General features: G+C 34.1%; 1 protein-coding gene across 4 annotated transcripts in view; it reads left to right on the top strand.

The window, feature by feature from the left end:
* The window catches only part of PPA2 (inorganic pyrophosphatase 2), a 79,282-nt gene that overhangs the window by 31,560 nt on the left and 23,265 nt on the right, over positions 1 to 24,457 (top strand). For all 4 annotated transcript variants that reach the window (XR_006779937.2, XM_045799233.2, XM_087866378.1 and 1 more), the window contains 3 exons: positions 4,305 to 4,431; positions 20,676 to 20,803; positions 23,198 to 23,283. Coding sequence is in view for 3 of the 4 variants with exons in the window: in XM_045799233.2 (XP_045655189.2) it covers positions 4,305 to 4,431; positions 20,676 to 20,803; positions 23,198 to 23,283 (341 nt within the window). In the remaining variant the exon portion in view is untranslated. The remainder of the gene's footprint in view (positions 1 to 4,304; positions 4,432 to 20,675; positions 20,804 to 23,197; positions 23,284 to 24,457) is intronic.

Raw genomic sequence — 24,457 nt, 5'->3', positions numbered from 1 at the left:
CCTCCCCTGTACCTTCTTTCCCTTCACATGAAGACTCATAAAAAGAGTTTTCAACACTCATCTGCATCTCCCACTTTTCCACTTAATCTTCAACCTATTTCAAAATTGTTTCCATGCCCCCAGTGTTTCCGTGAAACTATTCTCACAGATGTCCCTGCTAACTTTCTCTTAGCCAGATCTCACATGCTTGTTTCCTGGCTTTGTCTAACTTGAACTCACCGTGGCATTTTCTACTGTTGGAACAGTCTCTTCACTTGACTTTGATTGTATCATAACTGTCTTGGTTGTGCTCTAATTCTGCTGCCTTCTTGGTTTCTTTTCAAGCTCCTTCTCTCTAATTCTTCAGTATTGTTTGCCTTGAGGCTTGTACCTTTGTCCAGCTCTTCTCTAATTGGATCTACCTTGATTTTTCTTCCCTGGGAACAGGTTTTTTAAAATTTTTTCCCAGTTTTGTTTTTGTCTTTGACCCAAATTCCTTCAACATTTAGGACTTTTTTTTTCTTTCAGTAATATTTATTGTTCAAGAAAATCGTAATTATATTATAGAAATAAAATCAAGCATAAACCTTCCCTCACAATTGTCCTATCCCAATAAATCGTATAGTTTTTATCTTTCTATGTTTCCTTCTTCTTGGGGTAAATATATAAACATTTTTATTTTGTTGGACATTTTTTCCAGTTTATTTTCTGTTATACAGTTAATATAGTTAAAGGTTTTCCTGCATATAGCTTTTCTTTTTTAATTTCTTTTGGGAGAACTGGATATGGGAGGCAGAGTTTCTAGAACGGCCTCTCAAAGGTGTCTGCCCTAATCCCTGGAATCTGTGAATATGGTAATATGTCACTGCCTTGGTTATTATTTTTTAGTATATTAGCTTACTTTAAAGTAGAATTATCCTGGATTTTCTGTGCAGATCTGGTGTAATTAAATGAGCCCTTAAAAGTAAGGAGCTTTCTCTTGCTATTGGCAGAAGAGGAACTCAGAGGTTCCAAGTGTGAGAAGTACTGATATGCTGGTTTGAAGACGGAGAAGGGGGCATATGAAAAGGAATGCATTTGGCTTCTAGCTGCGGATCGCAGTCCCTAATTGACATCCAGCAAGTTAATGGGGACCTCAGTTCTACAACTACAAGGAACTGAATTTAAGTGGATTTATTTTTAGACCCTTCAGATCAGATCCCAGCCTGTGCAACACCTTGATTTTGGCCTTGTCAGGTAGTAAGCAGAGAATCTAGCCATGTTGTGCTTGGACTTCTAACCCATGGAAACTGTGAGATAATAAATTTACACTATTTTAAGCCTTTAGGTTTGTCATAGTTCATTACACTACAGTAGAAACACGGGATAACAGGCTTTAAGCAGTTTTACGTTCCATGGTTTTCTTGTATTGATTGGATCCCTCCGAAGTTTTACCTCATTAAAATTCAGAATCAATGTAGAACTTTTGTTGTAGGACCACTGTTACAGTCTGCTCGTACCAGACCCCGGAGAAGTTAGCAGTTGACAAGTGCGAGCTGATAAACACATGTAGAGCCCAGAGAGAAAAAAATATTGTATGTATGGAAGACCTCTTGTGTTCTAGTTCATGTATGTGTCATAGCCTTTGCTCTTTACTTCAAGGAATAAGTGATATAATCTCCATTTCACTGTTGAGAAACCAAGTTCTAAAATACTGTGTGAAGTAAGTTGCCTGATGTCACCTTTAGGAATGGTGGAGAAAGATTTCAGCTTCATAATATTTATGACTAAAAGTCCTGTCTTTTGAAATCTTTCCATACCAGCTAGAAGAGTTGGTAATAACCCTAGTCTGATTCTGCCTAAAACCTTTGAGGCACACCTACATTGTTTCAGAATCCCAACTCATTTTTCAGTGACAGACTCTGCTGGACATACAATTTCCTTGGAAGGTAGATTGATAGTTTTATAACGAAACTGGGAAAATAGGTTTCGTCTTGTAGCCAGTGCAGTTTATTCCTTTGATGAGACCTGAGGTAACAATTAGTAATAGGAAGTGAGTGTTAATCACCTTCAAGAACAGGTTGGTAGTTGTTGGTGTAGCGCTCCTTTCTTTGTGTCTGGCTGTGCGGAGAGTCCTTACGTCACCTGTAAGGAACATAATAGTAGAAAGCATACATAATAGTAGAAAGCATCTTTGAGCACTGTGTTGTAAATGAACGAAGGGGAGGGAGCAGAGTCCTGGAAGTTGGATAATAGAGTTAGAACCACATATATAGAAATCTTTAAGGTTGTTGAAATTCCTTGAGGGATTAGGTATTATTCACTTGGTGTCTAACACTATGTGTTCTGCGTACATTTGTTGAAGTGATTTAGAATAAATTGAATTGTAGAAGTTCATGGGAATTTTACCATTTGTTCTTCAGTATCTTATTCTAAGTTTCTGGTTTGCCTGAGAGTTTCCTTTCCAGTCTTTAAAGGTATTATAGCAAGACAGTGGTTTGTCTAATCGCCTTCTGTTGCTTGTGAGATCACAGAGCATGTATCATTCTGATGAAACTTGATAATCCCCAGACATGCTTCCTGGTTGCCCTTGTAACCGTAAACATCTCAAATCTGCTATTCCGTTGTATGAAATTTCAAAGTAAATTATTAATTTTTGTGAATAAAAATAAAACAATTTACAATGTGCTTTTTAAAACTATACATGATTCCTAAGAATTCTGATAAGACACCCCTGCCACCAGTCTTCTGCAGGGTCCTCAGTTGGAACTGTTGACATTTTGTATGGATAATTCTGTTATAGGGGACTGTCCTGTTCAATATCCCTGGGCTCTTCCCACTAGAGGCTAGTATTACCTCCCCATTTTTGACAATCAGAAATGTCTCCAGACATTGCCACATAGTCTCTAGAGGGCAAAATTGCCTCCGGTGGAGAGCCACTGATCTCGTTTATCATTGAGTCAACCAGTGTGGCCAGCCTTACACTGGTAATTATGTGATAACTTCAGATTTGAGCATTTTTGTTTTATAAAAGATCTCCTGGCATGAGGTGTAAGTTTCCCCAGTAAGACTGGAAACCTTTGAGAACAGGGATTCTTTCTTTTTATACACGTAGTGTTTAATATAGTGATGGGTATTTAATAGAGCTTAAACATGTGAGTCTGGTTAATATAATTGTGCATATTTCCCTAAAAGTGAGATTTTGGTTTACTTTATAAAGTCACACTAATCTTTTGTGCCATTAGTTGTAACTAGTTATAAATTCATGTAGACTTATATTAAGATTTTAGATTCATTTTGCAAATGTTCTGAAAGGATTTATTTGACTTTAAGGTTTCAGATCCGGTTTTTTTCCTCTCAAATTTCAAGACACAAAAGTGACTTTCTTTTGCATACCTTGCTTTCCAAATGTAAAGCTGCATTTTGAGGCATGAAGGAATTTGTTCTGAAGCATGTGTTCAAATTTTAGCTTGCAGTGAAATTCTGTAGAGCAAACCAAACCTTTAAAAATAAAAGGATATAGAAAGAATGCATGTACGGGCACCTGGGTAGCGCAGTCCTTAAGCGTCTGCCTTCGGCTCAGGGCGTGATCCCGGCGATCTGGGATCGAGCCCCACATCAGGCTCTTCTGCTATGAGCCTGCTTCTTCCTCTCCCACTCCCCCTGCTTGTGTTCCCTCTGTCGCTGGCTGTCTCTCTGTCACATAAATAAATAAAATTGTTAAAAAAAAAAAAAAGAATGCATGCATATAAACTTGTCATTGGCAGCTTGAGGGAACCACTGAAATAACTTTCTTTAACACGTGGAACATCTGCCTCCACATCATGCAATTTCTTGGTTTCCTTCAAAATCTTTTTAAAGCATTTTGTGAAACCTGTGTTATCTGTATTTTTAACATGTTAATTCTTTCACTGTCATTCATTATCTTCTTAAGCCTGTATTCTAATATGTTAAAAATTTACTTTTCACTAGTAACTGGTAAATGTGATTTGCAAAAAAGCAATTTAGAAGGATTCTCAGGTTTCTTTTTTATTCTCAAGTAGCAAAAGTGAGGTTTATACTGTGTAATGATATACATGGGTTTATTTTCTGTTTAGTATGAATTTCTAGGCCTAGTACATTAAATTGCAAGACCTATAAATAACTTCAGTTTCCAAAAAGGGATCAAGAAATTTAATTCTAAAAGAGATATCATAAAAGGCTTTATGACTGTTTTTACATCATCTTTATTAAAGCTTTATTAGATTTCAGTCTATAGTGCCTTTAATCTTTCACATGGGTTTTTATGATGTATGAGTAAATTTCTCCAAAACCTTGCAAATGCTGAATTTCTCTTCTCTTTAAAGGTTCTTTCTTGTGGAGAGGTTATTCATGTGAAGATCCTTGGAATTTTGGCTCTTATTGATCAGGGCGAAACAGATTGGAAAATAATTGCTATCAATGTGAATGATCCCGAAGCCTCAAAGTTTCATGGTAAGTCTGTAACTTTCCAGAAATAGAAGAAAATCAGTGTGTCATTAGAATTCTTAGAATTTAAAGAGGGCTCATCTAAAATACAATGTGTGTATTTGGGAGTTAAATTTATGTGTTTTATTTTTTTATTCTCTCTCCAGCCACAGAATATAAAGGGCAGTCTATTATGATTGTGTCTGAGTTGTGTCATATTGCTAGGAAGAACAAAAGAGAGAAAAAGGTATAGGCAGACAGGTGGTACTTCAGACTAAGAAAGTACATACTACGGGTTGCCTTTCTCCTTCCCTCTATCCCCTCCTTTTTTTTTTTTTTTTTTTTTCCTTAAATCTCTCTTTTGTTCATTTGGGTAACAGAAGGAAAACTAAGGGAGAAATGTTTGTCAGGGACATAGCTGTTTCTATACCTAGTTTTTGTTCTGTGTTGCAAAAATGGGGGGAAACATAACTGCTCTTTGACAAAATTCTGATGTCCCAGAAATAGCTTGGTATGATAAAGAGTTGACTTTCTTTGAAATTGGACAGGCCTCAGTTTGAGTTCTGTGCTACCTCCTACCTGAGTGACTTTGGGTAGATCATTTAACCTTTCTCAGTTTCAGTTTGGTCACCTGTAAAGGGAGACAGTTACACCTGCTTGTGAGCTTGTTGACAGTAAGAGATGATTTACTTAAAGCATCTGTCACATACATATGGCCACTATGATTATTCTTTGACTATTTTCCCCCCTATTTAACCTTTTTTCTTTCAGTTTCATTCTTTTTCAGGTTCCTGGTTCCCTCTAGACCTCAGTTCTTATCTGGAAAATATATCATTTCTGAATTGACTGAGACTCACACTTATGTGTTAACCTCTCTTAATTTATGTGCATTTAAAACCTCTTCTTGCACATGGGACAGCCAGAGATTTTATGGCATTCTTGCATGTAATTGAGAAAAGAAAGGGTCTGATAAGGTGAAGTACAAGTAACCTCAGGGGCAAAACTAAAGCTAAAAACTACAATTAAAATATGAGACTTGAGTCCATAACCATATATATTTCTTTTGTCTTATTATTTTACCCTTGGTTTCTTTATTATCGTATTTCTCATATATACATATGTAAGAAGAGTAAAATACACAGTTAAAATTTTTTTAATGTGTTAACTGCTCCTCAGATGAGAACTGATAATATAAAGGTGCAACAGCCAGCCGAAGCAAATCCGCTAACTAGTTGATTTGTGATGTGACACACTGAAATCGTGGAACTCTGCTAAGGGATTCCCCCTTTAAACCGGAAAGGCCGAAAGCCTGAATGAAACTGTTTCTTAGGTGGGATACACTATTCTTTAGCCCAGTCCTGTTGGAGATGTGATTTAATGTTTTAAACTCTCCCCGTATGCGAAGCATTGATACCTGTTCTAGTGCATATTATTCTTCTTAATCTGAAAGGTGCTGCAAGGATTTAAATAACTTGTGCAAGTTTGCACGTCCATTAAATAGTAGAACTATGATTTGAACTCATTTCTGTCTGATTATAAAGTCGTTTGTCCACCTAGAGTACTGTACTGAGCAATTCATACCTGATTATAGTAATAGTGGTTTTTGTAACTAGCAGGATTGAAACCACATTACATAAGGCTAAGTACCTTAACTCCTTCTTAGTCTTCTAAGGGTTAGAATGAAAAATTTTAACTCTCTTTTGACTTTAATTCTGCTCGTATCCTGAGGAGATGACTTTGCACTTTGGCATCTTCTAAATTCTTTTGGTGTACGCTTGTACAAAAAGACACGCGGAAATACTGAAACTTACTTAGGTTGAGGTGACATCAGACTAGAATAATTACAACAAGAACTTGTTTTGAAAGAAAAAAGGGACTTTTTTCCCATTCCACTAGAAGGAACGTGTATCTTTATCATGAAAAATAACAACAGTGCTTCTTCAGGATACCTAAAATTAAAAGATTAGATGAGTGCTATTGACATATTTTGCTCTGAAATGGTATGCTGACATTTGTTTTGTATTTATTTCCTGAATGAGTAAGGTATTTAGAGGGAAAATGGATATTATTTACTTTAAGGATATTTGCATATTGTTCACTCTGGGTAGTACCTGGAGTAATAACTCTCATATATCTAGATTTTGTAAAGTAAGTTTTTTAAGAGTTGTGTTTTCTTACTTCTCATTCCTTTTACCTTCACATTATTGTAATATATTCTACATAATCTTTATTGAATTTTCTTTTCTCTTATTTTACAGTGACCCAAGGAAAAAATGGATGTAGGTACAAAGTAAAGGGCTGAAAAAATTATAATAAGTATTTTTTTTAAAATCATGAATCATGGAATACTGGATGACCCTACATCGGAGCCTTTATTTTTAATTTAAATTCGAGTTTTGATTTATGTTTACTGTCTCGAGCATCGTCCAGCTGTTCTCGCAACGATTTCAGACAAAAGACAGAGTTTTTGTTGTCCTGTTGCTTAAACAAATGTTAATGGACAGAAGTCATTCTTAATCTTAGCTTTTTTCTTCACTGCTTAGCCTGGTGGTGTCTGCGTTTTCATTAGCACCTACTAAAGGCAGGGGAGGTTGGAGGGGATGAGAATGGAGAGATGCTCAGGAATCGCAGTGGTTGAAAGATTTTGTGAAGAAATTTTTTAGAAGATGAGTTTATATGATTTGATTATACTATTGAATGGCTTTCTCTTATAATAATTAGTTATCTTCTCAAGGTACCTAACTTATAATTCAGTAGGAGCTTAAGTATTATAAGCACGTACCTTATTTTATATGATGTTGCAGGTTAAAAATAGAAGCTTGGCAGGGGAGAGGGGACCTTAGAAATAAAGGAATCATTTCTTGATTTTGAGATTAGATGACATGCCTATTGTAACAACCTATGATTTTATTACAGTAAGATGAAAATGTATATTTGGATTTGTATGATTAAATAAATGTTAGCTAACAAATAATATTTGCTAACAGATATTAAAAACTTATTGCTGTTCTGTCTCTACTGTACATCTTTGAAAATTAACAATATTTAATCTTAAATTTGGCAACATTTAAAAATTTTATTATGTGTCCCTTTTAAAATCACAAAAAGGATTATGGATGCTATTTTTAATTATAAAAATAATCATATACTTGAAAATAAAAACTCAGAAGTATAAAAGAAAGGTATATGAAATAAAAAGTAAAATTCTCCTTTCCACTTCTCATCCACTTCTTCCCTGTGTTTTTAGTTCTCCTGAGTGGTTGCTTCTCTACTCGAAGCATTGTGCTTACACCTCGCTTTCTTAATTTATGTTTTTCCCCTTTTGACTCAGGTTGCTGCTTTGAAACCCAAAGGAATTTAACTGCTTAAACATTTAAATCTTGTACTGTGTTTCGTCTTCGATTATCTTAGTAACTCTAAGTTTTACCCTTAGAGCTGTATTTATTGCTTCATCAGTTTGGAACAGTAACTTGTGGTTGCCAGTATACAACTAGGGCATCGAGGTTTCTGTGTTACTTCTATGTGCTTTGCAGACCAGCTTCTCTGAACTGTACGTTGGCTATGTATGTCTAAATTTATAATGTTTAAACTCTGTTCTTTAACTCTTTTTTATGTTTGATCTCTTGAATCTGAAAATTGAAAAATAACAACTAGCATTTACAGTCTTTATGTGAATATTAGTTTCCTCCTTTATCATACTTTTTATTGAAAGACCAGTTATGGACACAAGAGAACAGCTTGCTGCACAGCGATCATTATGGGGTTTCTTGTCACTGCCCTGGGTTAATAGTTCTGTTTTTTCTTAGATTCTTTCATGTCCTCTTTTGTTTTCCATTTTCATTGTTGGCTGGTATACGTTTCCCAAAATTTTTTACAGAAAACGCATGGGAGAATGAGTTGGAGTCCATACATGTCGGAAATGTCTTTCTTTCTTTCTTTTTTTTTTTTTTTTTTTTTTTGGTCACCTTCTCCTTAAATAACTTTAAGATATATAATGCAGTAACTTGAAATATAAATTAGTGTGTATGAATTGATATTTTTAATCAGCAAGGAGTAAGTGATTTTATAACAGTTTAAACATTTGTTATCTACACTTGGCATTTTATTAGATGGATCAACAGAAGGAAAGGTTAAAACCATGTAGGAATGAGTAGCTATCTGGAATTTTTTTTAATTCTGTAGTTTTCTGAGGACGTGTGTAATACAGAAATTTATAGAGAATTTTTTATTACTTTTACACATTTTCATTGTTAGACATTTAAAAAAATCAATCCCTCTTGCTAATTTCCACTACCTTAAGAAAAAGAAGCTGTTTTTGACATGATCAGTACCTATTTTTTCTTTTTGAAAACAGAGAAGTCTGTTTTAATTTATAGACAATATGTCCGTCTATATTTTCATATGTATTTTTAAAATTAATTTGTTTTTTGCTATATTAATTCATTTAATTATGATTCTGCAAGCTCGTTTTAGGGTTAATTATGAAATAACTTTTTGATCCAAATGAATATATGTACAGACTTGGTAGACTGTAATATCCTGTTTTAATATTTATAGTTTTTAACTCTGTCATGACTAACCAAAACTAGCCATTGCATCAGAGAACATGTGTCAGTTAGAAAGAAGCTGTGGTTGCTGGCTGTATTTCTGTAAGTTTAATCTTATTATTTAAATCTTCCAAGTTTTGCCTTCTGAAACTGGAGTAGCCACTTACAAATCTAAAAATAGTCTAAATAACATTTAAAAACTAATTCTTTATACTCCCTGATAAAAAATCAGTCACTTTGGCTGGTCCATTAACACCTGAAGAGTGCCAAGATCATTTAATACACTAATTAGGTTCCAGGCTTTAATGCTCTTAATTGCCTGAAAGAGTTAATAAGACTCCCAGGGCTCCTAAATTGTTATTAGAGAATGCCTTGGCCATTAGGGATAATAGAGCTTGGTTATGAAATAAACAAGTTCAGAGCTTTTTAAGAAGATTGAAATGCTAGGACATGTGTAATTTCTCCTTTGGTTAAATTAACCACCTTCTATAATGTAGAGCTTTACATATTCTCCAAACAGATGTTTGAACCTCTTCAGACCTGCGAGTGATGCCTAAGGACCTTATGTCAGGTGAAGTAACATAATAGGAGGTAATTTAGGCCTAGAAGCCACTTCAACTTTTGGAGTGTTAAATAAATGAAAACTATTGTCTGTTGTCCTCTTTTTAAATGTTGCTTATGCAGTGATATTGCAGTTTTATAAAATGAAAAATTGGAAAACAAAAATTGAAATCAGAACAAGTGTATTGATGTAGATACATTCTGGAATGAATAAATTGCATGAGTAAAAAAGGGATTATTGAAAATGAGGTGGTTGGGAATTTTTCAAAGGCTGGCATTGTACTTAGAATTATCATAATTTATATGTATTTGATATACGTACAGTTTCAACTTAAATTTAGAGAAATTTAAAAGTCAAATAAAACAACATAGTTCTCTTTATGTCTTTCAAGAGAGTAATAAACATGTGAAAACCAAATCTGTTTGGCTCAAATTTTCATTGGCTAAATGAACATCTAGTGTCCCTGCAATTATTATTTTAAAAATAAGCAAATTAACATGGTGTTTGATTTCCTTACTTCCTAAAACACAACTTAATACTGTTATTTAGGGGGAAAAATAGAAAATAGCATAGAAATCTTAAAGCAAAATATTTGTGTTAACCTTTATAACCAGATAGAATAGAGTTCAGCTTGCTTTTCTGTGCATGTACTCTTTGGCACAGAAAGGGGCTGGCATGTTACCACTGTCATCCCAAAAGCTCTAATATTTCTGCAACAATTCCTGCACGTGTAGTAACTATGCTGAGTGCTTCTTTTGGAATATCTGTTTAATGTTTACACAGGCTCAAGCAAAATGTGTTAGTGTCCTTCCCCCCCCCTTTTTTTCAGATATAGAAACTGAGTCACTGCGGTGGAATGGGGGGGGTTGGTTAGTAACTTGTCTAAAGTCATATAGGGAGCCACTGGAATCCAGTTGGGCTCCAGAGCTCATGCTGTTCACTGCATCCCACCACCCCTCTGAAAAGTACTGGGGTAGTCGAATGTATCTGTGGCCTTTGGACAGTGTTGCTTTCTGGGAGTACTGACCAGTTGCTCTTAAATAAGTTCGGCATCAGTGGGATACTTATGATTAGTGGTCCCAATAAAAAGATGGCTTTTTTGATCTTCATTCCTTTGATTTCATTAATTGGTATACCTTAATAGGCTTGGGTGTGTAAGAATGGGGTGTGGGAGGAGGCAGTTTGAGGAACAGGGAGGATTTGAGTGAAAAGTACTATAATTAAGAATAGATTAAGTTACTAGGAATCTCTTACTTCTTTTTGAAACCTTGATCTCTTCCAGTGCTTTTTAGGTTTCAGTCATATTCTTGTGATGTGGTGAAGAATAGGGGAGCCCTAAATTCTAAAATCCTCTCGTGTGAGTTACTGACCTTGGAAACATCATGTGACTTCTGGAAGCTTTAGTCTCTTCATCTCTAAAGGTGCAGGGTTTGTCCTCTAATGGGAAACACCCTAGGGATCATTCACCAATCTCTAAATTTTGGTTCTAGGAAATATTTTTAGTTCATTATTTTCAGCCTTCTTTTGTTTTGTTTTTTTAAAGATTTTATTTATTTGACAGAGAGAGACCACACAGATGGGGGAGCAGCAGGCAAAGGGAGAAGCAGACTCCCTCCTGAGCAGGGAGCCCGATGTGGGGCTCGATCCCAGGACCCTGGGATCATGACCTGAGCTGAACGCAGACGCTTAACCGACTGAGCCCCCCAGGCGCCCCTTCAGCCTTCTTTTTAAAGTACAGACACCTAAATAAATTATTTTCAAAGATAATGCTGAAGGACACCATTTAAATTAAAGGATTACAGCTAGATTTCTTGGGGACGTTGGCACTTTTTTTTTTTGAAGATTTTATTTGTTCGTTTGAGAGAAAGAGCATGCATGCACAAGCAAGGGTGGGGGGCAGAGGGAGAGGGAGAAGCAGACTCCCCACTGAGCAGGGAGCTTTAATCCCAGGACCCTGAGATCAGGACCTGAGCCAGAGGCAGACACTTAACCCACTGAGCCACCCAGGCGCCTGGCACATCTTACTCGAGAGTAGATTTTAGATGATGGAGCTGGAACTTCATTGGAGGTCTTGCCAACCCAAAGCCTGAGTATTTGGCCACTTTGTTATATGCTTCAAATTAAAATTAGATTAGAAAAATATTTTAATTTCTCCTATGTACAAGGCACCTGGATGGTTTTTATTTTACTGCTCATATAAAGTTTCTTGTGAAATGGCAATGAATATATTTTCGGGGAAAAAAATCTACCAGTTCTTTTCCAAGAGGTTTTTTTGATACAATGCAAATAGGCCTCTCTGTAGAATTGCCTTGTTTGGTATTACTTATTTTGATGTGTGTTAATTTCTGTTGTTTTTCATGATATTAATATATATATATATATATATTCTAATACAGGTGTTGGTAAGAGTCGAATTGATAGAAAAGGGTAATGGAGAAGGAAAGGTCAACAAAGTGAGGGTTACTGCCCCTGTCTGTGTACTATTAAGCATAGATGTGTAGAGCAGCGTGAGAAGCAAAATCTTCTAGGAATCTGAGTAACCAGAAACTATTCCAACTATTAATTCACTGAGTTAGAGCCTCTATTTGTGATGCAGAAAATACAGTGCGTGTTATGGAACGGAACCGTTGTTTCTTGTGAATGTTTATAAGATATCATTAGAAACATATGTTCTTGCTTCCCAAATTTTGTTTAGAGGCCAGTTGTGCACATATTTAGCTCTAGTATTGGAGTGAGAGCTTTGTGCCTTTGCAACATTTCCTTTGGTAAAGTCCCATAGAATTGGAAACTGTTTTTCCCCCCCTTTTTTAAATTTTTTTAAATCCGCTCTGGACAAAATTTCAAGCATGTGACCATTTCCTAGTGTTTTTTCTTTTAAATAATGTGAAGCAAAGAGATATGGCATTACATTTATGTTACTGGTTTTTATCTAAAAATAAAAACAAAAAATCCTCAGCTGATTATGTGCTTCTCTCCCTTCATGTTATGGTTTGGTGGAAGTAATCCAGATAAAAACAGCATTTTAATTTTTTTTCCCAGATGTTTTTCATGGAAGTACAGGTGGTTCTCAGTTTGGGGATGTGGATAGGAAGAAAGAAATGTGCATCTGTATAGTCTGATAAAGTTCCGTGGGCGATTGTGATAGATTTATCCAAGTTGAGAATCATTCTATTAGCTTATCCTCTGCTGGTTGGATATTCAAGTCTTGAATCTAGAATAATTGATAATAGGTTGATATACATTTAAGTAGGAGATGTAATCACCTAATCAAATTTGAGGATATCCCTCCCCCACCACACACTCACCTACAGGTGTCACCCCATATTTAAAGCTATTATATTGCAGTTACTCTGTATCCTTTGAAATCCTGAGCAAATTTTGTAACCCCAATATCCTACTTTATATGAAGGAAATAAATAATACCTAATTTACAAATTTTGAAGTTTCAATGACATATTATTACCGAGCATTTAAAAAATTTGCTTTGCCAATCTGATAGATGGAAAATGGTATCTTGATTTAATTTTGCATTATTCTACTTAAAGCTGGGATAGTGTCTTTCTCATATTTATTGGCTTTTTGTATCTTCCTTTCTGTGAATTGCCTATGCATTGGTCACCATTTTTCTATTGAGTTGATATATTCTTTTGATATACGGAGATTGCTTGGATATTTTGGAAGTTAATGCTTTATTATTTAGGTTGCAAATATTTCCTTCCCATCTGCAGAGAAACAGTTGCCTTTTGGCCTCTGCCTTTAGATATTTCAGTTTTGATGTATTCCATTGTATCCATCATTTTTATACATAACTTTAACATTTTGATTCTTGTTTAAGAATTTCTTACTCCGTAGGCAGAAAGATGTTTTTCTTTTTATTTCCTTTTTGTTCTTTTGTATTTTAATTTTTTTGCAATTGGATCTTTAATGTATGTGGAATATATCTTATTTTTTCCATATGTACAATTTTCCCATCATCACTTAACAGAAAAATCTGTTCTCTTCCCATTGTTTTGAAATGTCTCCTTTATCATGTGTTGTGTTCTTATTTATACAAAGAGTCTGTTTCTGAATTCTGTTTAGTGTCGGTGATCTATTCCTGAGCCAGTGCCGTATTATTTTAATTACTGTAGCCTCATAATAAAACATTTATAAGACAAACTTTCTCCTTTTGTTCTACTTTTTCAAACTTGTTTGTTTTGGTTTTTCTTACACTTTATTCTTCTGTGCAAATTTTGGGATCAAATTGTCAAGGATTTCTGCTATCATTAAAATATTAAATGTTTGCATCAATGAATATATTTATATTGTGCCATTTATTCAGGCTTTCTGATATTTCTTTTAGTAAAGTAGTTGTAGATTACTGTGAAGATCTTGTTATATTTTATGTTAGGTTTGAGTCTAAGTGTTTAATACTAACATTTCCATTACAAAGCTTGGTACAGCGCCTGGCATGTTATAGGTGCTCAATAATTTTTTAAAATTGATGAATAAGTGAATGAATGCATGTAGTTATTTATAAATAAAAAGATGAGTGTATTGAGCAAAGTCTGAAAATAACTCCAAAATAGGTGAATTTTCACTTATTTTAAAGGGAGAAAATATTTATTCTTAAATTTCTGGCATTTTTAGCAGGTACAGTTTTATTTCTTTAAAGTCATGTGTACATTTCTATACATGTACATATGTAGTCTTTGCTTACTGCTTTGGAGACTCACGTGTATAGTCTATATCAGTACAGTTTATTCCGTTTGATTGCTGAGTAGTGTTCCATTGTACAGATATACAACAGTTTATTCATCTCCTTGATGGAAATTTGGGTGCCGGTTTTGGGCTAATACGAATAAAGTTGCTATGAACATTTAAATACAAGTCTTCGTGTGAGCATATGTTTTCACTTCTCTTAGGGAAATACCTAGGAATAGGGTTACTGGGTCAGATGATAATTATATGTTTAACATGGTGAGAAACTGTTAAATTGTTTACCCAAGTGGCTGTATCATTTTGCACTTCTACCAGCAGTTGTATGAGAGGTCATTTCTCCCAGAACCTCTGTCCATTCTTTGTCTTAGATAATAAAATATCTTTTAAAGAAACTAGAAGAAACACACACACACGTATGTTTTTACATTTACCCACATATTTGCCTTGTCCACACCCATATATTTTGTTACAGAAAATAAAAAGAAACTGAAGATCTGTAGTTTCCGTTGGGTGTCATTTACCTTCAGCTTGAAGACTTCAGCGTTTTTTTGTAGTGCAGTTCTGCCAGTGATGCATTCTCTCCATTTCAGTGATCTGATATTGTCTTTTCTTGCCTTTGTTTTGGAAGTGTAGTTTCACTGGATGTAGAATTTTGAGTTAAAGGGATTTTTGTAAAGATGTTCCATTTTCTTTTGGTCACCACTGTTTCTGATGAGAAATCAAGTTAATGGATTGTTACCCAGTATATAATATAATGTTTTTCTCGGACTATTTTAAAGATTTTTTCCTATGTTTGGATTTCGGCAGTTTTTCTGTGGTGTGCTAAAGTGTCCTTTCCTTTCTATTTATCCTGTTTAGGGTATATTGAACTTTGCAGATCTGCAAGTTCATGTTTTTACCCCATTCTCTCACCTTCATTCTGAGACTTCTAATAACGCATATTTCAGACTACTTTTTATTGTCTCATGGGTCACTAAAGCACTCTTTACATCTTTACAGTCTTTATTCCTTACTGTTCTTCAGACAGGATACTTTCTGTTGTTTTTGTCTTCTACTTCTGTGTTTTGTTTTTGTTTTTTGCCACACCAAAGTTTTGCTATTAAACCCATCTGATTTTTCATTTCATATACTCCCGCATTTGGTTCTTTTTTCTGTTAGTTTTGTAGTTTTTCCTCCTTAACTGAAATTTCCACATGTTCAATGCTTCATAATCATATTTTTTTGAAAGTCCTTGACCATATTTGTAATAAGTACTTTAAAATCCTCATTTGCATGGGTTATCTCAGGATTGGTTTCTGTTGGCTGTTTTTTCTCTTGATTAGGAGTCCCAGAAATATTCTAGTATGTGCAATAAATCATATGGTCATTTTGCTTTTACCTGACAGGTATTTTTGTTTTATATTGAGTCTTCAGGGTGCTTCTCTTGTTTTGGTTTTCTATTTTTATGTTTTCTGTCTTGGTGTAGGTTAACCTGAGGGAGTTTGTTGAAACATGAATTCACTGCCTCATCTTTGTCAGAGGTTTGTGTTTTCTGTAATGAGAAATGCTTCAGATAGTTGGGCATTGTTTTTAATTGATGATTTGGTTAATGTACTTGAACTGAGTGAGTCTCACTTTAGAAATAAAGGAATTTTATTTATATATTTCCTCTCTGTTCCAGATGTTTTAAAAAATGGTTGTATAGATTTAACGTAAACATGGTAGAAATGAGAAAACTTTATAGGAACTAAACTGCAGTAATACTAGAAATAAAGGTAAATGTGATAAGAAATTAATTACAAATTCATTTGAGGCCTCACCTTTATCATAAGAAGTATGTTTATAGAAAAATGTTAGGATTAAGTATGCCTGCGTGTATGTGTATGTATGTTCAGATGCCTTTTATGTTATTTTTAGTGCTTATTTACAGTGTTTATATCAATGCCTAGCTTCTTCGATTTCTCAGAGTCATACATGTTAGACATAAAATAACTGCCAGTATTAATGAAAATATGTTCAATAATTTTCTGAGTTATTAATTCATATTTATTTATTTATTTTTGAGCATGTAAGGCTCTAGGTTTGCCTGTGAATCTAACTGTGTCTACATTCTGTGAAAAAGACTTTAGGGGATTGGAAGGATGATAATTAATAGTTCTTAAGAATTATCCCTTATTTTTTTATTAAATGATTTTTAATATGTTATCTTATTTAATCCTCACAACAACCTTGATTTTCTCCATTTTCTGTTTGGGGAAACTCATGAACTAATGTATTTTCTGAAGATGACGCACTCTGTGAATGCCGGAACTGGAGTTTGAACTTAGTGCCGTCTGATTCCAAATGGGATGTTTTTCCTAATTTACCTTATTTCTTCTTATAAACTTTGAGTCTTCTTATTTTCATTATTGTCTGGATATTTTTAAGAGTTTTTATTTCCTTTTGGACCAAAAAAGGTTTTCATTAAGTAAATAACAAAGGGTATATTTTTCTTTTTTTGTTTTCAGTATCCAATTTTTAATTATACAAAAAGTTGAGGACTGGATGTGGTTCTTTTCTGGCAGGCAAGAGAGTTATTTAAAATTTTTTATTGTTGGTCTTTAGATTTATTGTATTTGCTTACTTAGTGTGTAGTCCTCATTTTCTAATGCTTCAAATTTCTTTATGTTCTGTTTTTAATACATAATTTAATACATCATCATTTTTAAAGTTCATTATTGCTTTAATATTTTTCTAGATTAAAAAGATCTCATACTTCAGGTATTTCTCATTCTTGATGAGCTGTCTTTATGAAATGAAGCTTATCAGCTCAGTTTTTTTTACCTCTTTTATATCTTATTTCTGAAATCTGGATAAAATTGAAGTCTAGGCAAGGACGTGTGACTAGAAACTCCCCTTTGTGTGAGAGTGTATTTTTAATTAAAAAAAAAAAAGGAGAAACTTCAATTCACAAATCACTTTTTTTTTCCTTTTTGCTTAGTAGATCACAATTTGAGACATTCTTCTAGGTTTTAGAAACAAGTGAATTGGTCTATACTGAAAAGAAACCGAATTACATGAAACGTATACCAGTGTCTCTGATGAAGGAAAACAATAAGTCACAAAAATTGCTTTTAAAAAAATGTGAAGTGTTATGATCCTCTAATGTCTACAGAGAGAGAATGATGGGTTTTGACTAAGATATTTTAGATTACTTTCTTTGCTCTTATAAATTCCTAAATCAAAATTAGTTAAGAAAAACTAAATTAAACTGGAGAGGGCTGAACTTGGAAAAGCCAAATTGAGCTTTAAAATTTATTATTATGGTGCATCATCATTTTCTGTTTTGCCTTATAGCTAGCATTTAATAAAGAAAATTATAAATATTCCAATGGATTTACGTAGAACTGTGATTATTTATAAATTATGTATCTTTAGTTTTAATATAAAAGTTCTCTTAAGGAAACTCCATATAATCTTTGTTAATTAAGCTTTGAAGTTTGGAAACAGCTTTGTTATAAAGTAAATAATGGCTGTATACTACTTGTAGAAAGATGACACCTTTTATGAAGCTTTAGGAAAAAACTAGGGTGATAAATATTTAGGTGACTGCTTTTAATTGTATTATAATTTAATTGTTACTTAATGTTGCCAGTTATTTTTAGTTCTTTGATACTGTAAATTTTATGTAAGTCTGATCTTTACTGGTTTTGTTTTTAATTTTTTTCTTTCATTGGTAATTCCTCTCAGTTCTGTTTTCTAAAAATACCCCAAATTGACCATTTGTTACCACCGCATGCGACTACCATTTATCTAGGCCCTCATCATATTTTATCTGTAGGGATTTTCTCTGTAGCTTGTTGCTTGATTTCCTTCTTCTGCTTCTTCCTCTACACGGTCTTTTATCTACACAGCAAAAAAAGCGGTCTTCCTAAAACCCGTACTCCTCAGCCCAGAACCCTCTAATGGCTTCGCATCTCACAGTAAAAGGACGGCCCTCAGAATCCTTGGTGACCGGCCTGTGGCTGCTTTTCTCATTTCATCTCCTAATACTCTTTCTTCACTCTGCTCTAAACACAGGGCTTTCTTACTGTCTTCCTTAAACATTTTAAGCACACTCCTACTTCAGAATATTGGCACTTCCTATCCTCCTCTCAGGACTCCTCCTCTTCTAGATATTTGAATGAGTTATTCCTACACTTCATCCAAGAATTTGCTCAGATACATTTTATCAGAGGCTGTCCCTGACCTTTCATATTTAAAATCCTCTTTCCTCACTTGCAAAGCTAGATACATAATTGTAGATTTTTATGTCTTTTTCTCATCTTTAACTGTATTTTTACTCAGGCCTAATTTGACAACAGATATTTTTAGCAACATGTTTTATTGAATTCTTTCAAAATACTCAAATTACTTTTGCAGAAACACAATCTTTTTTGTACTGGTAAAATCATTGCCTTATATAATATTTTAGTAATTCTGATGATTATAACTACTGATACAGTTGGCATAAATGTTTTGGGAATAAACACACCTGATGCGTGATAAAGCTAACACTTAGCTGGTACAAGCAACGTGTGGACTTGATTCCAGATTGTCTGCCAGACTCAACGTACATACCACTGCGGACATCAGAATATTTTACAGAAGTGGGGGCGCCTGGGTGGCATAGCGGTTAAGCGTCTGCCTTTGGCTCAGGGTGTGATCCCGGCGTTACGGGATCGAGCCCCACATCAGGCTCTTCTGCTATGAGCCTGCTTCTTCCTCTCCCATTCCCCCTGCTTGTGTTCCCTCTCTCGCTGGCTGTCTCTATCTCTGTCAGATAAATAAATAAAATCTTTAAAAAAAAAAAATATTTTACAGAAGTGGAACATCTTGGTCAGGCATCCAGGGAGTTGATCAAGTAGATCTCAGTTAAAAGAGTTTGATTGGTAACTAAAAACAAACTGAAATAAATTTAGCTTGATTATATAATAGAATTCTGATTATTCTGATTAGATTATTCTGATTTTTATTGTTGGGTTCGTTCATCTTGAAAATACATTGTATAATTGTTATAATAGAAACTTCTATGTGAAGTTAACTCCAAGTTTGGAAATAAATGACTCCTAGAGAACTGCTTTTCTTAACATATATTGTAAAAAAAAATACATCTAATGAAAAAATCTGGAAGTGGATGAAAGTGATGGTTTTACAATATTGTGGGTGTACTTAATGCCAGCAAATTGTACTCTTACAGTAAATTTTATGTTGTATATGTTTTACCACAATAAAGAAAACTAAAAAGTACATCTACACTTATATTCTTTTAACATAAAACCCGTGACAGTGTAACTGTACAGCGTAGAGAAAAAAGCAGAATTTGTGGAACTAGAAGACTTGTATTTATATAATACTAATTATGTCATGAATGTATTGGCTAAAGTTTGGCAATTCTTTTGCATTTTCTTAATGTTTAATATGAATGTACTTCTTCTCAGTTCTCAGTTTTATGAAGAACAAATGAGGTCTTTTTTAAACCGTAAATCCAGTTTATAGATTGTAGGTGTAATTTTTCATGTTTTCAGAAGAGTAATTAATTGAACTGGCAGTTGGTTTTGATATAAGATTTTCGGCTTGAGGCATTTGCTGTTGAGGTTTTTAAAATGTTTAAGTTGTGTATTTTGAATTTTTTGGTTGGTTGGTTTTTTGTGTGTGAATAAGTCACAGTCTGGTAGAAAGTAAAGATTTCTAGTTTTAATGTAGTTATTCCTCATACTTTTTTTGAATTGATATTTATTGGAAAGGATACATTCTTTGGAGACCTCTTCTGGGGAAGAGTCTGTTATTAACACAGTAATATTTCCAATTATATTTAAATGAATGCCCTCAAAATGTGATGGTTGAGCTGTTTTTATGGTACTAGAACTTAAAAATAAATCCTGGAATTCATTACAGAACTCGAAGTGAAACACTGAGCCATCCAGATATCACTCTGTTTAAAATTGCCGTGTTTGCATTCTCTTTCATACTCTGCTTTATTTTTCTTCATCAGACTTCTACCACTTAACATCGTATATTTGTCTATTTGTTTTCTATCCCCTACTATATAAACCATGAGAGTAGGGGCTTATTTCTGTTTACTGTTCTGCTTCACTGCTTAGAACAATGTCTTAACAGAATGAGAAGGTTACTAAGTATTGGGTGCGTAAGTGTGTAAAACCCTGTCATCTGACTTTAGCATATTCTCTTCTGGGGACTGTGCTCTCCTTTTTATCTTCAGTGGTCTTTTAGCTTAATATTTCTAAAACGCAGATCCTGATGTAACTTACCTTACTCTAAGCCCTTCATTGCTCACAGAACAACATCAGTCCTTAAGTATATCTCTCTTAATCTTACCACATCGCATGTTGGTGATTTTGCAGCAATTGGGCTGCAGAGGTGGACTCCGTCAGTCCAGTGCTCTACCATTAATAAGAATGAATTTCCGTTTTTAACAAAATATTTTGTTTCTTCACTTGCAGATATTGATGATGTTAAGAAATACAAACCAGGTTACTTGGAAGCTACGCTTAATTGGTTTAGATTGTATAAGGTGCCAGAAGGAAAACAGGAAAACCAGTTTGCTTTTAATGGAGAATTCAGAAACAAGGTGAAGATGGTCATCTTTATTTTAAAACATACCTTGTGATACTTGTAGGATAGTTCTTTCAGTTTGGGGGGTTTCTTATGTGAATATTTATGTATAACATGGTAACAAAAGTGCTTTATACTGACTTTAATATTTAAGGACATTATTTGATCATACATATTTAAAAGGATTTTTTTCCCAGGAGATTTAAGTGAACTAATAAATCTTGATACGTATATATATCAAGCTTTATTAGTTCACACACACACACACATATATATATATATATATATATATATATATATATATATATATATATATATATAGACATCTCCCTCATCTCAGAAAACGAAGGATTTCCATGATTAGTCTAACTCTGCAAATTGTGTATGAATAAAAACCTTCCATTTCTGGAGAGGGGAAAGTTACTTACTTTACTTAATGTGAATCCAAGGGGCTCCTTAAGAGTTCATTCTACCATGACTGACTCAAGCTGCTTAACAAATAAGATATCACTTGAATTATCTTACTGTCATATGATTTTTCTGTTAGAATACCACAGAGTTACCATGAAGTGTCTGTAATATGACACAAATGGAGAAAATGGGCCAAAGACATCAAGTCTAAGTCATGGAATATTTTTTTAAAGTTATCACCACTATATAAATTACACATTACACACCAGCACTTAAGTGGGTACAAATAAGTAAGGTATGTTTTATAGTAAAATAAGCCACGTTAATGGAAACTTAAAAATTATGATAAATATCTTGTTTTATGAGAATTTATTACTTGACCTAGTATTTTTGAAAAGGCACAAAGAATTCTTAAGATCTTGAGGGCTTTGTTCAAGATTTATTAAATGTAGATACAAAACTATTATTGTCAAATAGATACTCTTAAAAATATTGAAAATTTATAAGGTAAATTATTTTTTATCTTTTTTCCTGTAAAAAAAAATTTTATATTTTATGTTTGAACTTTTGTGGCTCCTTATTGCCTCAGGGTAAGATTGCCAAATCATGAATTTATAGAGTGAGGTGGTTTGGGGGGGGTGGATTTTTTGTTTTGTCTTATTTTGCTTTGTTTTGCTTGATTTTGATAAACATTGATTTTTTTCTGAATGAAGACAAGATCATTTATACAACCTAGTTTTGGACCATAATTGTCTTAGGCATTGCTTTTTACCACTTCTGTTAAAATACAGTGCCTAACTCAGGAAAATTAAGTCGTATCTGTTCACCATGTTTGAAAAGATAACTCCTGTGCTATCTAGATTTTTCCTGCCGACCCCTTTTAAGCAAGTGGAAAAGTGATTCTAGATAATCATAATTATCTGAATGATTTGGTTAAAAATCTTTCCTTATATTATCCGGACAATAAATTGGCTTTTTGTCCCATATCTTAAGTGGAAGTCCCCAGCATCACCTCACTGAGCCATACTCCTTCATCTCATGCAACAATAGAGCTGAGAGAACTTTTGTTTTTCAGAAGTAAATTTCTCATTATTATTACATCTTGGTTCCCAAGAGTCTATATTTTCTTCATTTCGTATCATAATGTGTTTAGTTGTAATTGAAGGAGAAAGGAGGTAGTGCGAATTAGTTAATATATAAGGAGTCTCCTTAAGGAAAATGAGCAACATTTGGAGGGGGGGGAATCAAAAGAATTTGCTGCTTTGGAATAACAAAGTAAATGTTCCTTTAGATAGTCTTGCTAGATATCTAGCAAGAGGTATATATTGTTGGTTTTGCATTTTGGGACACAGTATGAATTTATACTAAAAAAAATTTAGAGAATGTTTAGGAGGTTTACTTAGACAGTGGATATTCTAAAATGATCATACAGTTAGACTACAGTTTTGATGATGATGAAATTAATAGGTGTATGCTTACTTAGAGGCAAGGGACTAGACGAAGCACTTTGCATACAACTTATTTATCGTTTCAACAGCTGGATAATTTAAATCAGGTGTTGGCAACTTTTTCTGTAAAGTACCGAATAGCAAATATTTTAGACTTTGTAGGCCATATGGTCTCTGTCACAGCTACTCACCTCCGCCATTGTAGTGCTAAAGCAGTCATAGGCCGTGCACAAAAAATGGGCATGACTGTGTTCAGTAAAACTCTTTACAAAAATTGGTGGTGAGCTCAATTTGGCCTATTGGCCCAAGTTTGCCAACCCCAAATCACATTATCTCCATTACCTTCTACTTACAGATGAAGCAGTTAAGACTTAGTGAGGTTAAGTCACTTGCTCAGAAGTCACACAGCTGATAAATAAGGATGCCAGAATTTATACTCAGGTTTGCCTGAGTCCAGAGCTCGTATTCTTAAAAATAAGCTGTCATCATGAGAATAGTTCCATGTAAGTATAATGATGTGATCTTTATGTCTGTTTTTGGTTTGGAATTAGGCTTTTGCTCTTGAAGTTATTAGATCTACTCATGAATGTTGGAAAACATTGCTTATGAAGAAGTGTGATGGAGGGGCTATAAATTGGTAAGAATTTGTCTTTTCTATGTAATGTTATTTTATTATTATTGGTACTAAACAGCCATACTAGTCAGATCTGATGTTTTTTTTAAAGAGTTGCAATTTTTTTTCATTTAAAAAGTGCTTATGGAAAGCAATACCAAGTGCTAGACACTGTGAAACTAGGAAATGACATGGTCCCTTTTCCCAAGGGATTTATAGTTTAGTGGGGGGATACTGTTGAGTAAACAGGAATTTTAATTATAATACATTGTGTGACATGTGCCAAAATGGGGTAGAAAAAAATTAGGGATTTTTCAATATGCAAATGGTTATTTTGTTTATGTGTAACTACCACATCATTTCTTGATGAAATAGTAATAAGCCTTTTTATCCAGCATGGTCTGGGTCACTAGCTGATTGATGAAAGGGAATCAAACAATAGTAACATACATAACTCAAACATTGTATTCTATTTTATTTATTTATTTTTTTAAACCCTCACATTGGTTATTCAGTGAGATTTCTTTTTTTTTTTTTTTTTAAGATTTTATTTATTTATTTGACAGAGATAGAGACAGCCAGCGAGAGAGGGAACACAAGCAGGGGGAGTGGGAGAAGAAGAAGCAGGCTCATAGCAGAGGAGCCTGATGTGGGTCTCGATCCCATAATGCCGGGATCACGCCCTGAGCCAAAGGCAGATGCTTAACCGCTGTGCCACCCAGGCGCCCCTGTATTCTATTTTAAAACATTTAAAATGTACATTTATTTACTCTTCTTTGGATATAGGGCTAAGACCTTTTCTATATAGGTTCCAAATAAATTATATATATTCCAACATAGAATAGAAAACCAAGATAAGATCCTCTAATCCTTAAACTCCTTACAGTTAAAAACTCATAGATTATTAGGTTCTTTTTTCTAAACCTTCTTTACAGTTTTCTTACCCACACCTACTTTGAGACCAAGTTATTATAGTGAGTCGCCTTTATTGAGGCTTTTTAGCCTTAGTAGTTTCAGAGCCTACGTAGTGTTCATAGCATCTGTTCTCTTTCCACATTCCCTTCTCTGATGAGCATAATTACGGCTTTAATTATGAAATAGTTACAAGGGCCACTCACATCAACAGGTTCAGAAACAAAAACAACGGACTCTTGATAAGCCTAACTGTAGGAAGCAAACACAGATAGTCATTCTATAG

Source organism: Ursus americanus, chromosome 13 (assembly GCF_024610735.1).
Source record: "Ursus americanus isolate L20-20 chromosome 13, mUrsAme1.1.p, whole genome shotgun sequence".
NCBI lineage: Eukaryota > Metazoa > Chordata > Mammalia > Carnivora > Ursidae > Ursus > Ursus americanus.
The sequence above is the reverse complement of the archived record's forward strand: the minus strand, read 5'-3'. Positions and strand labels throughout refer to the sequence as shown.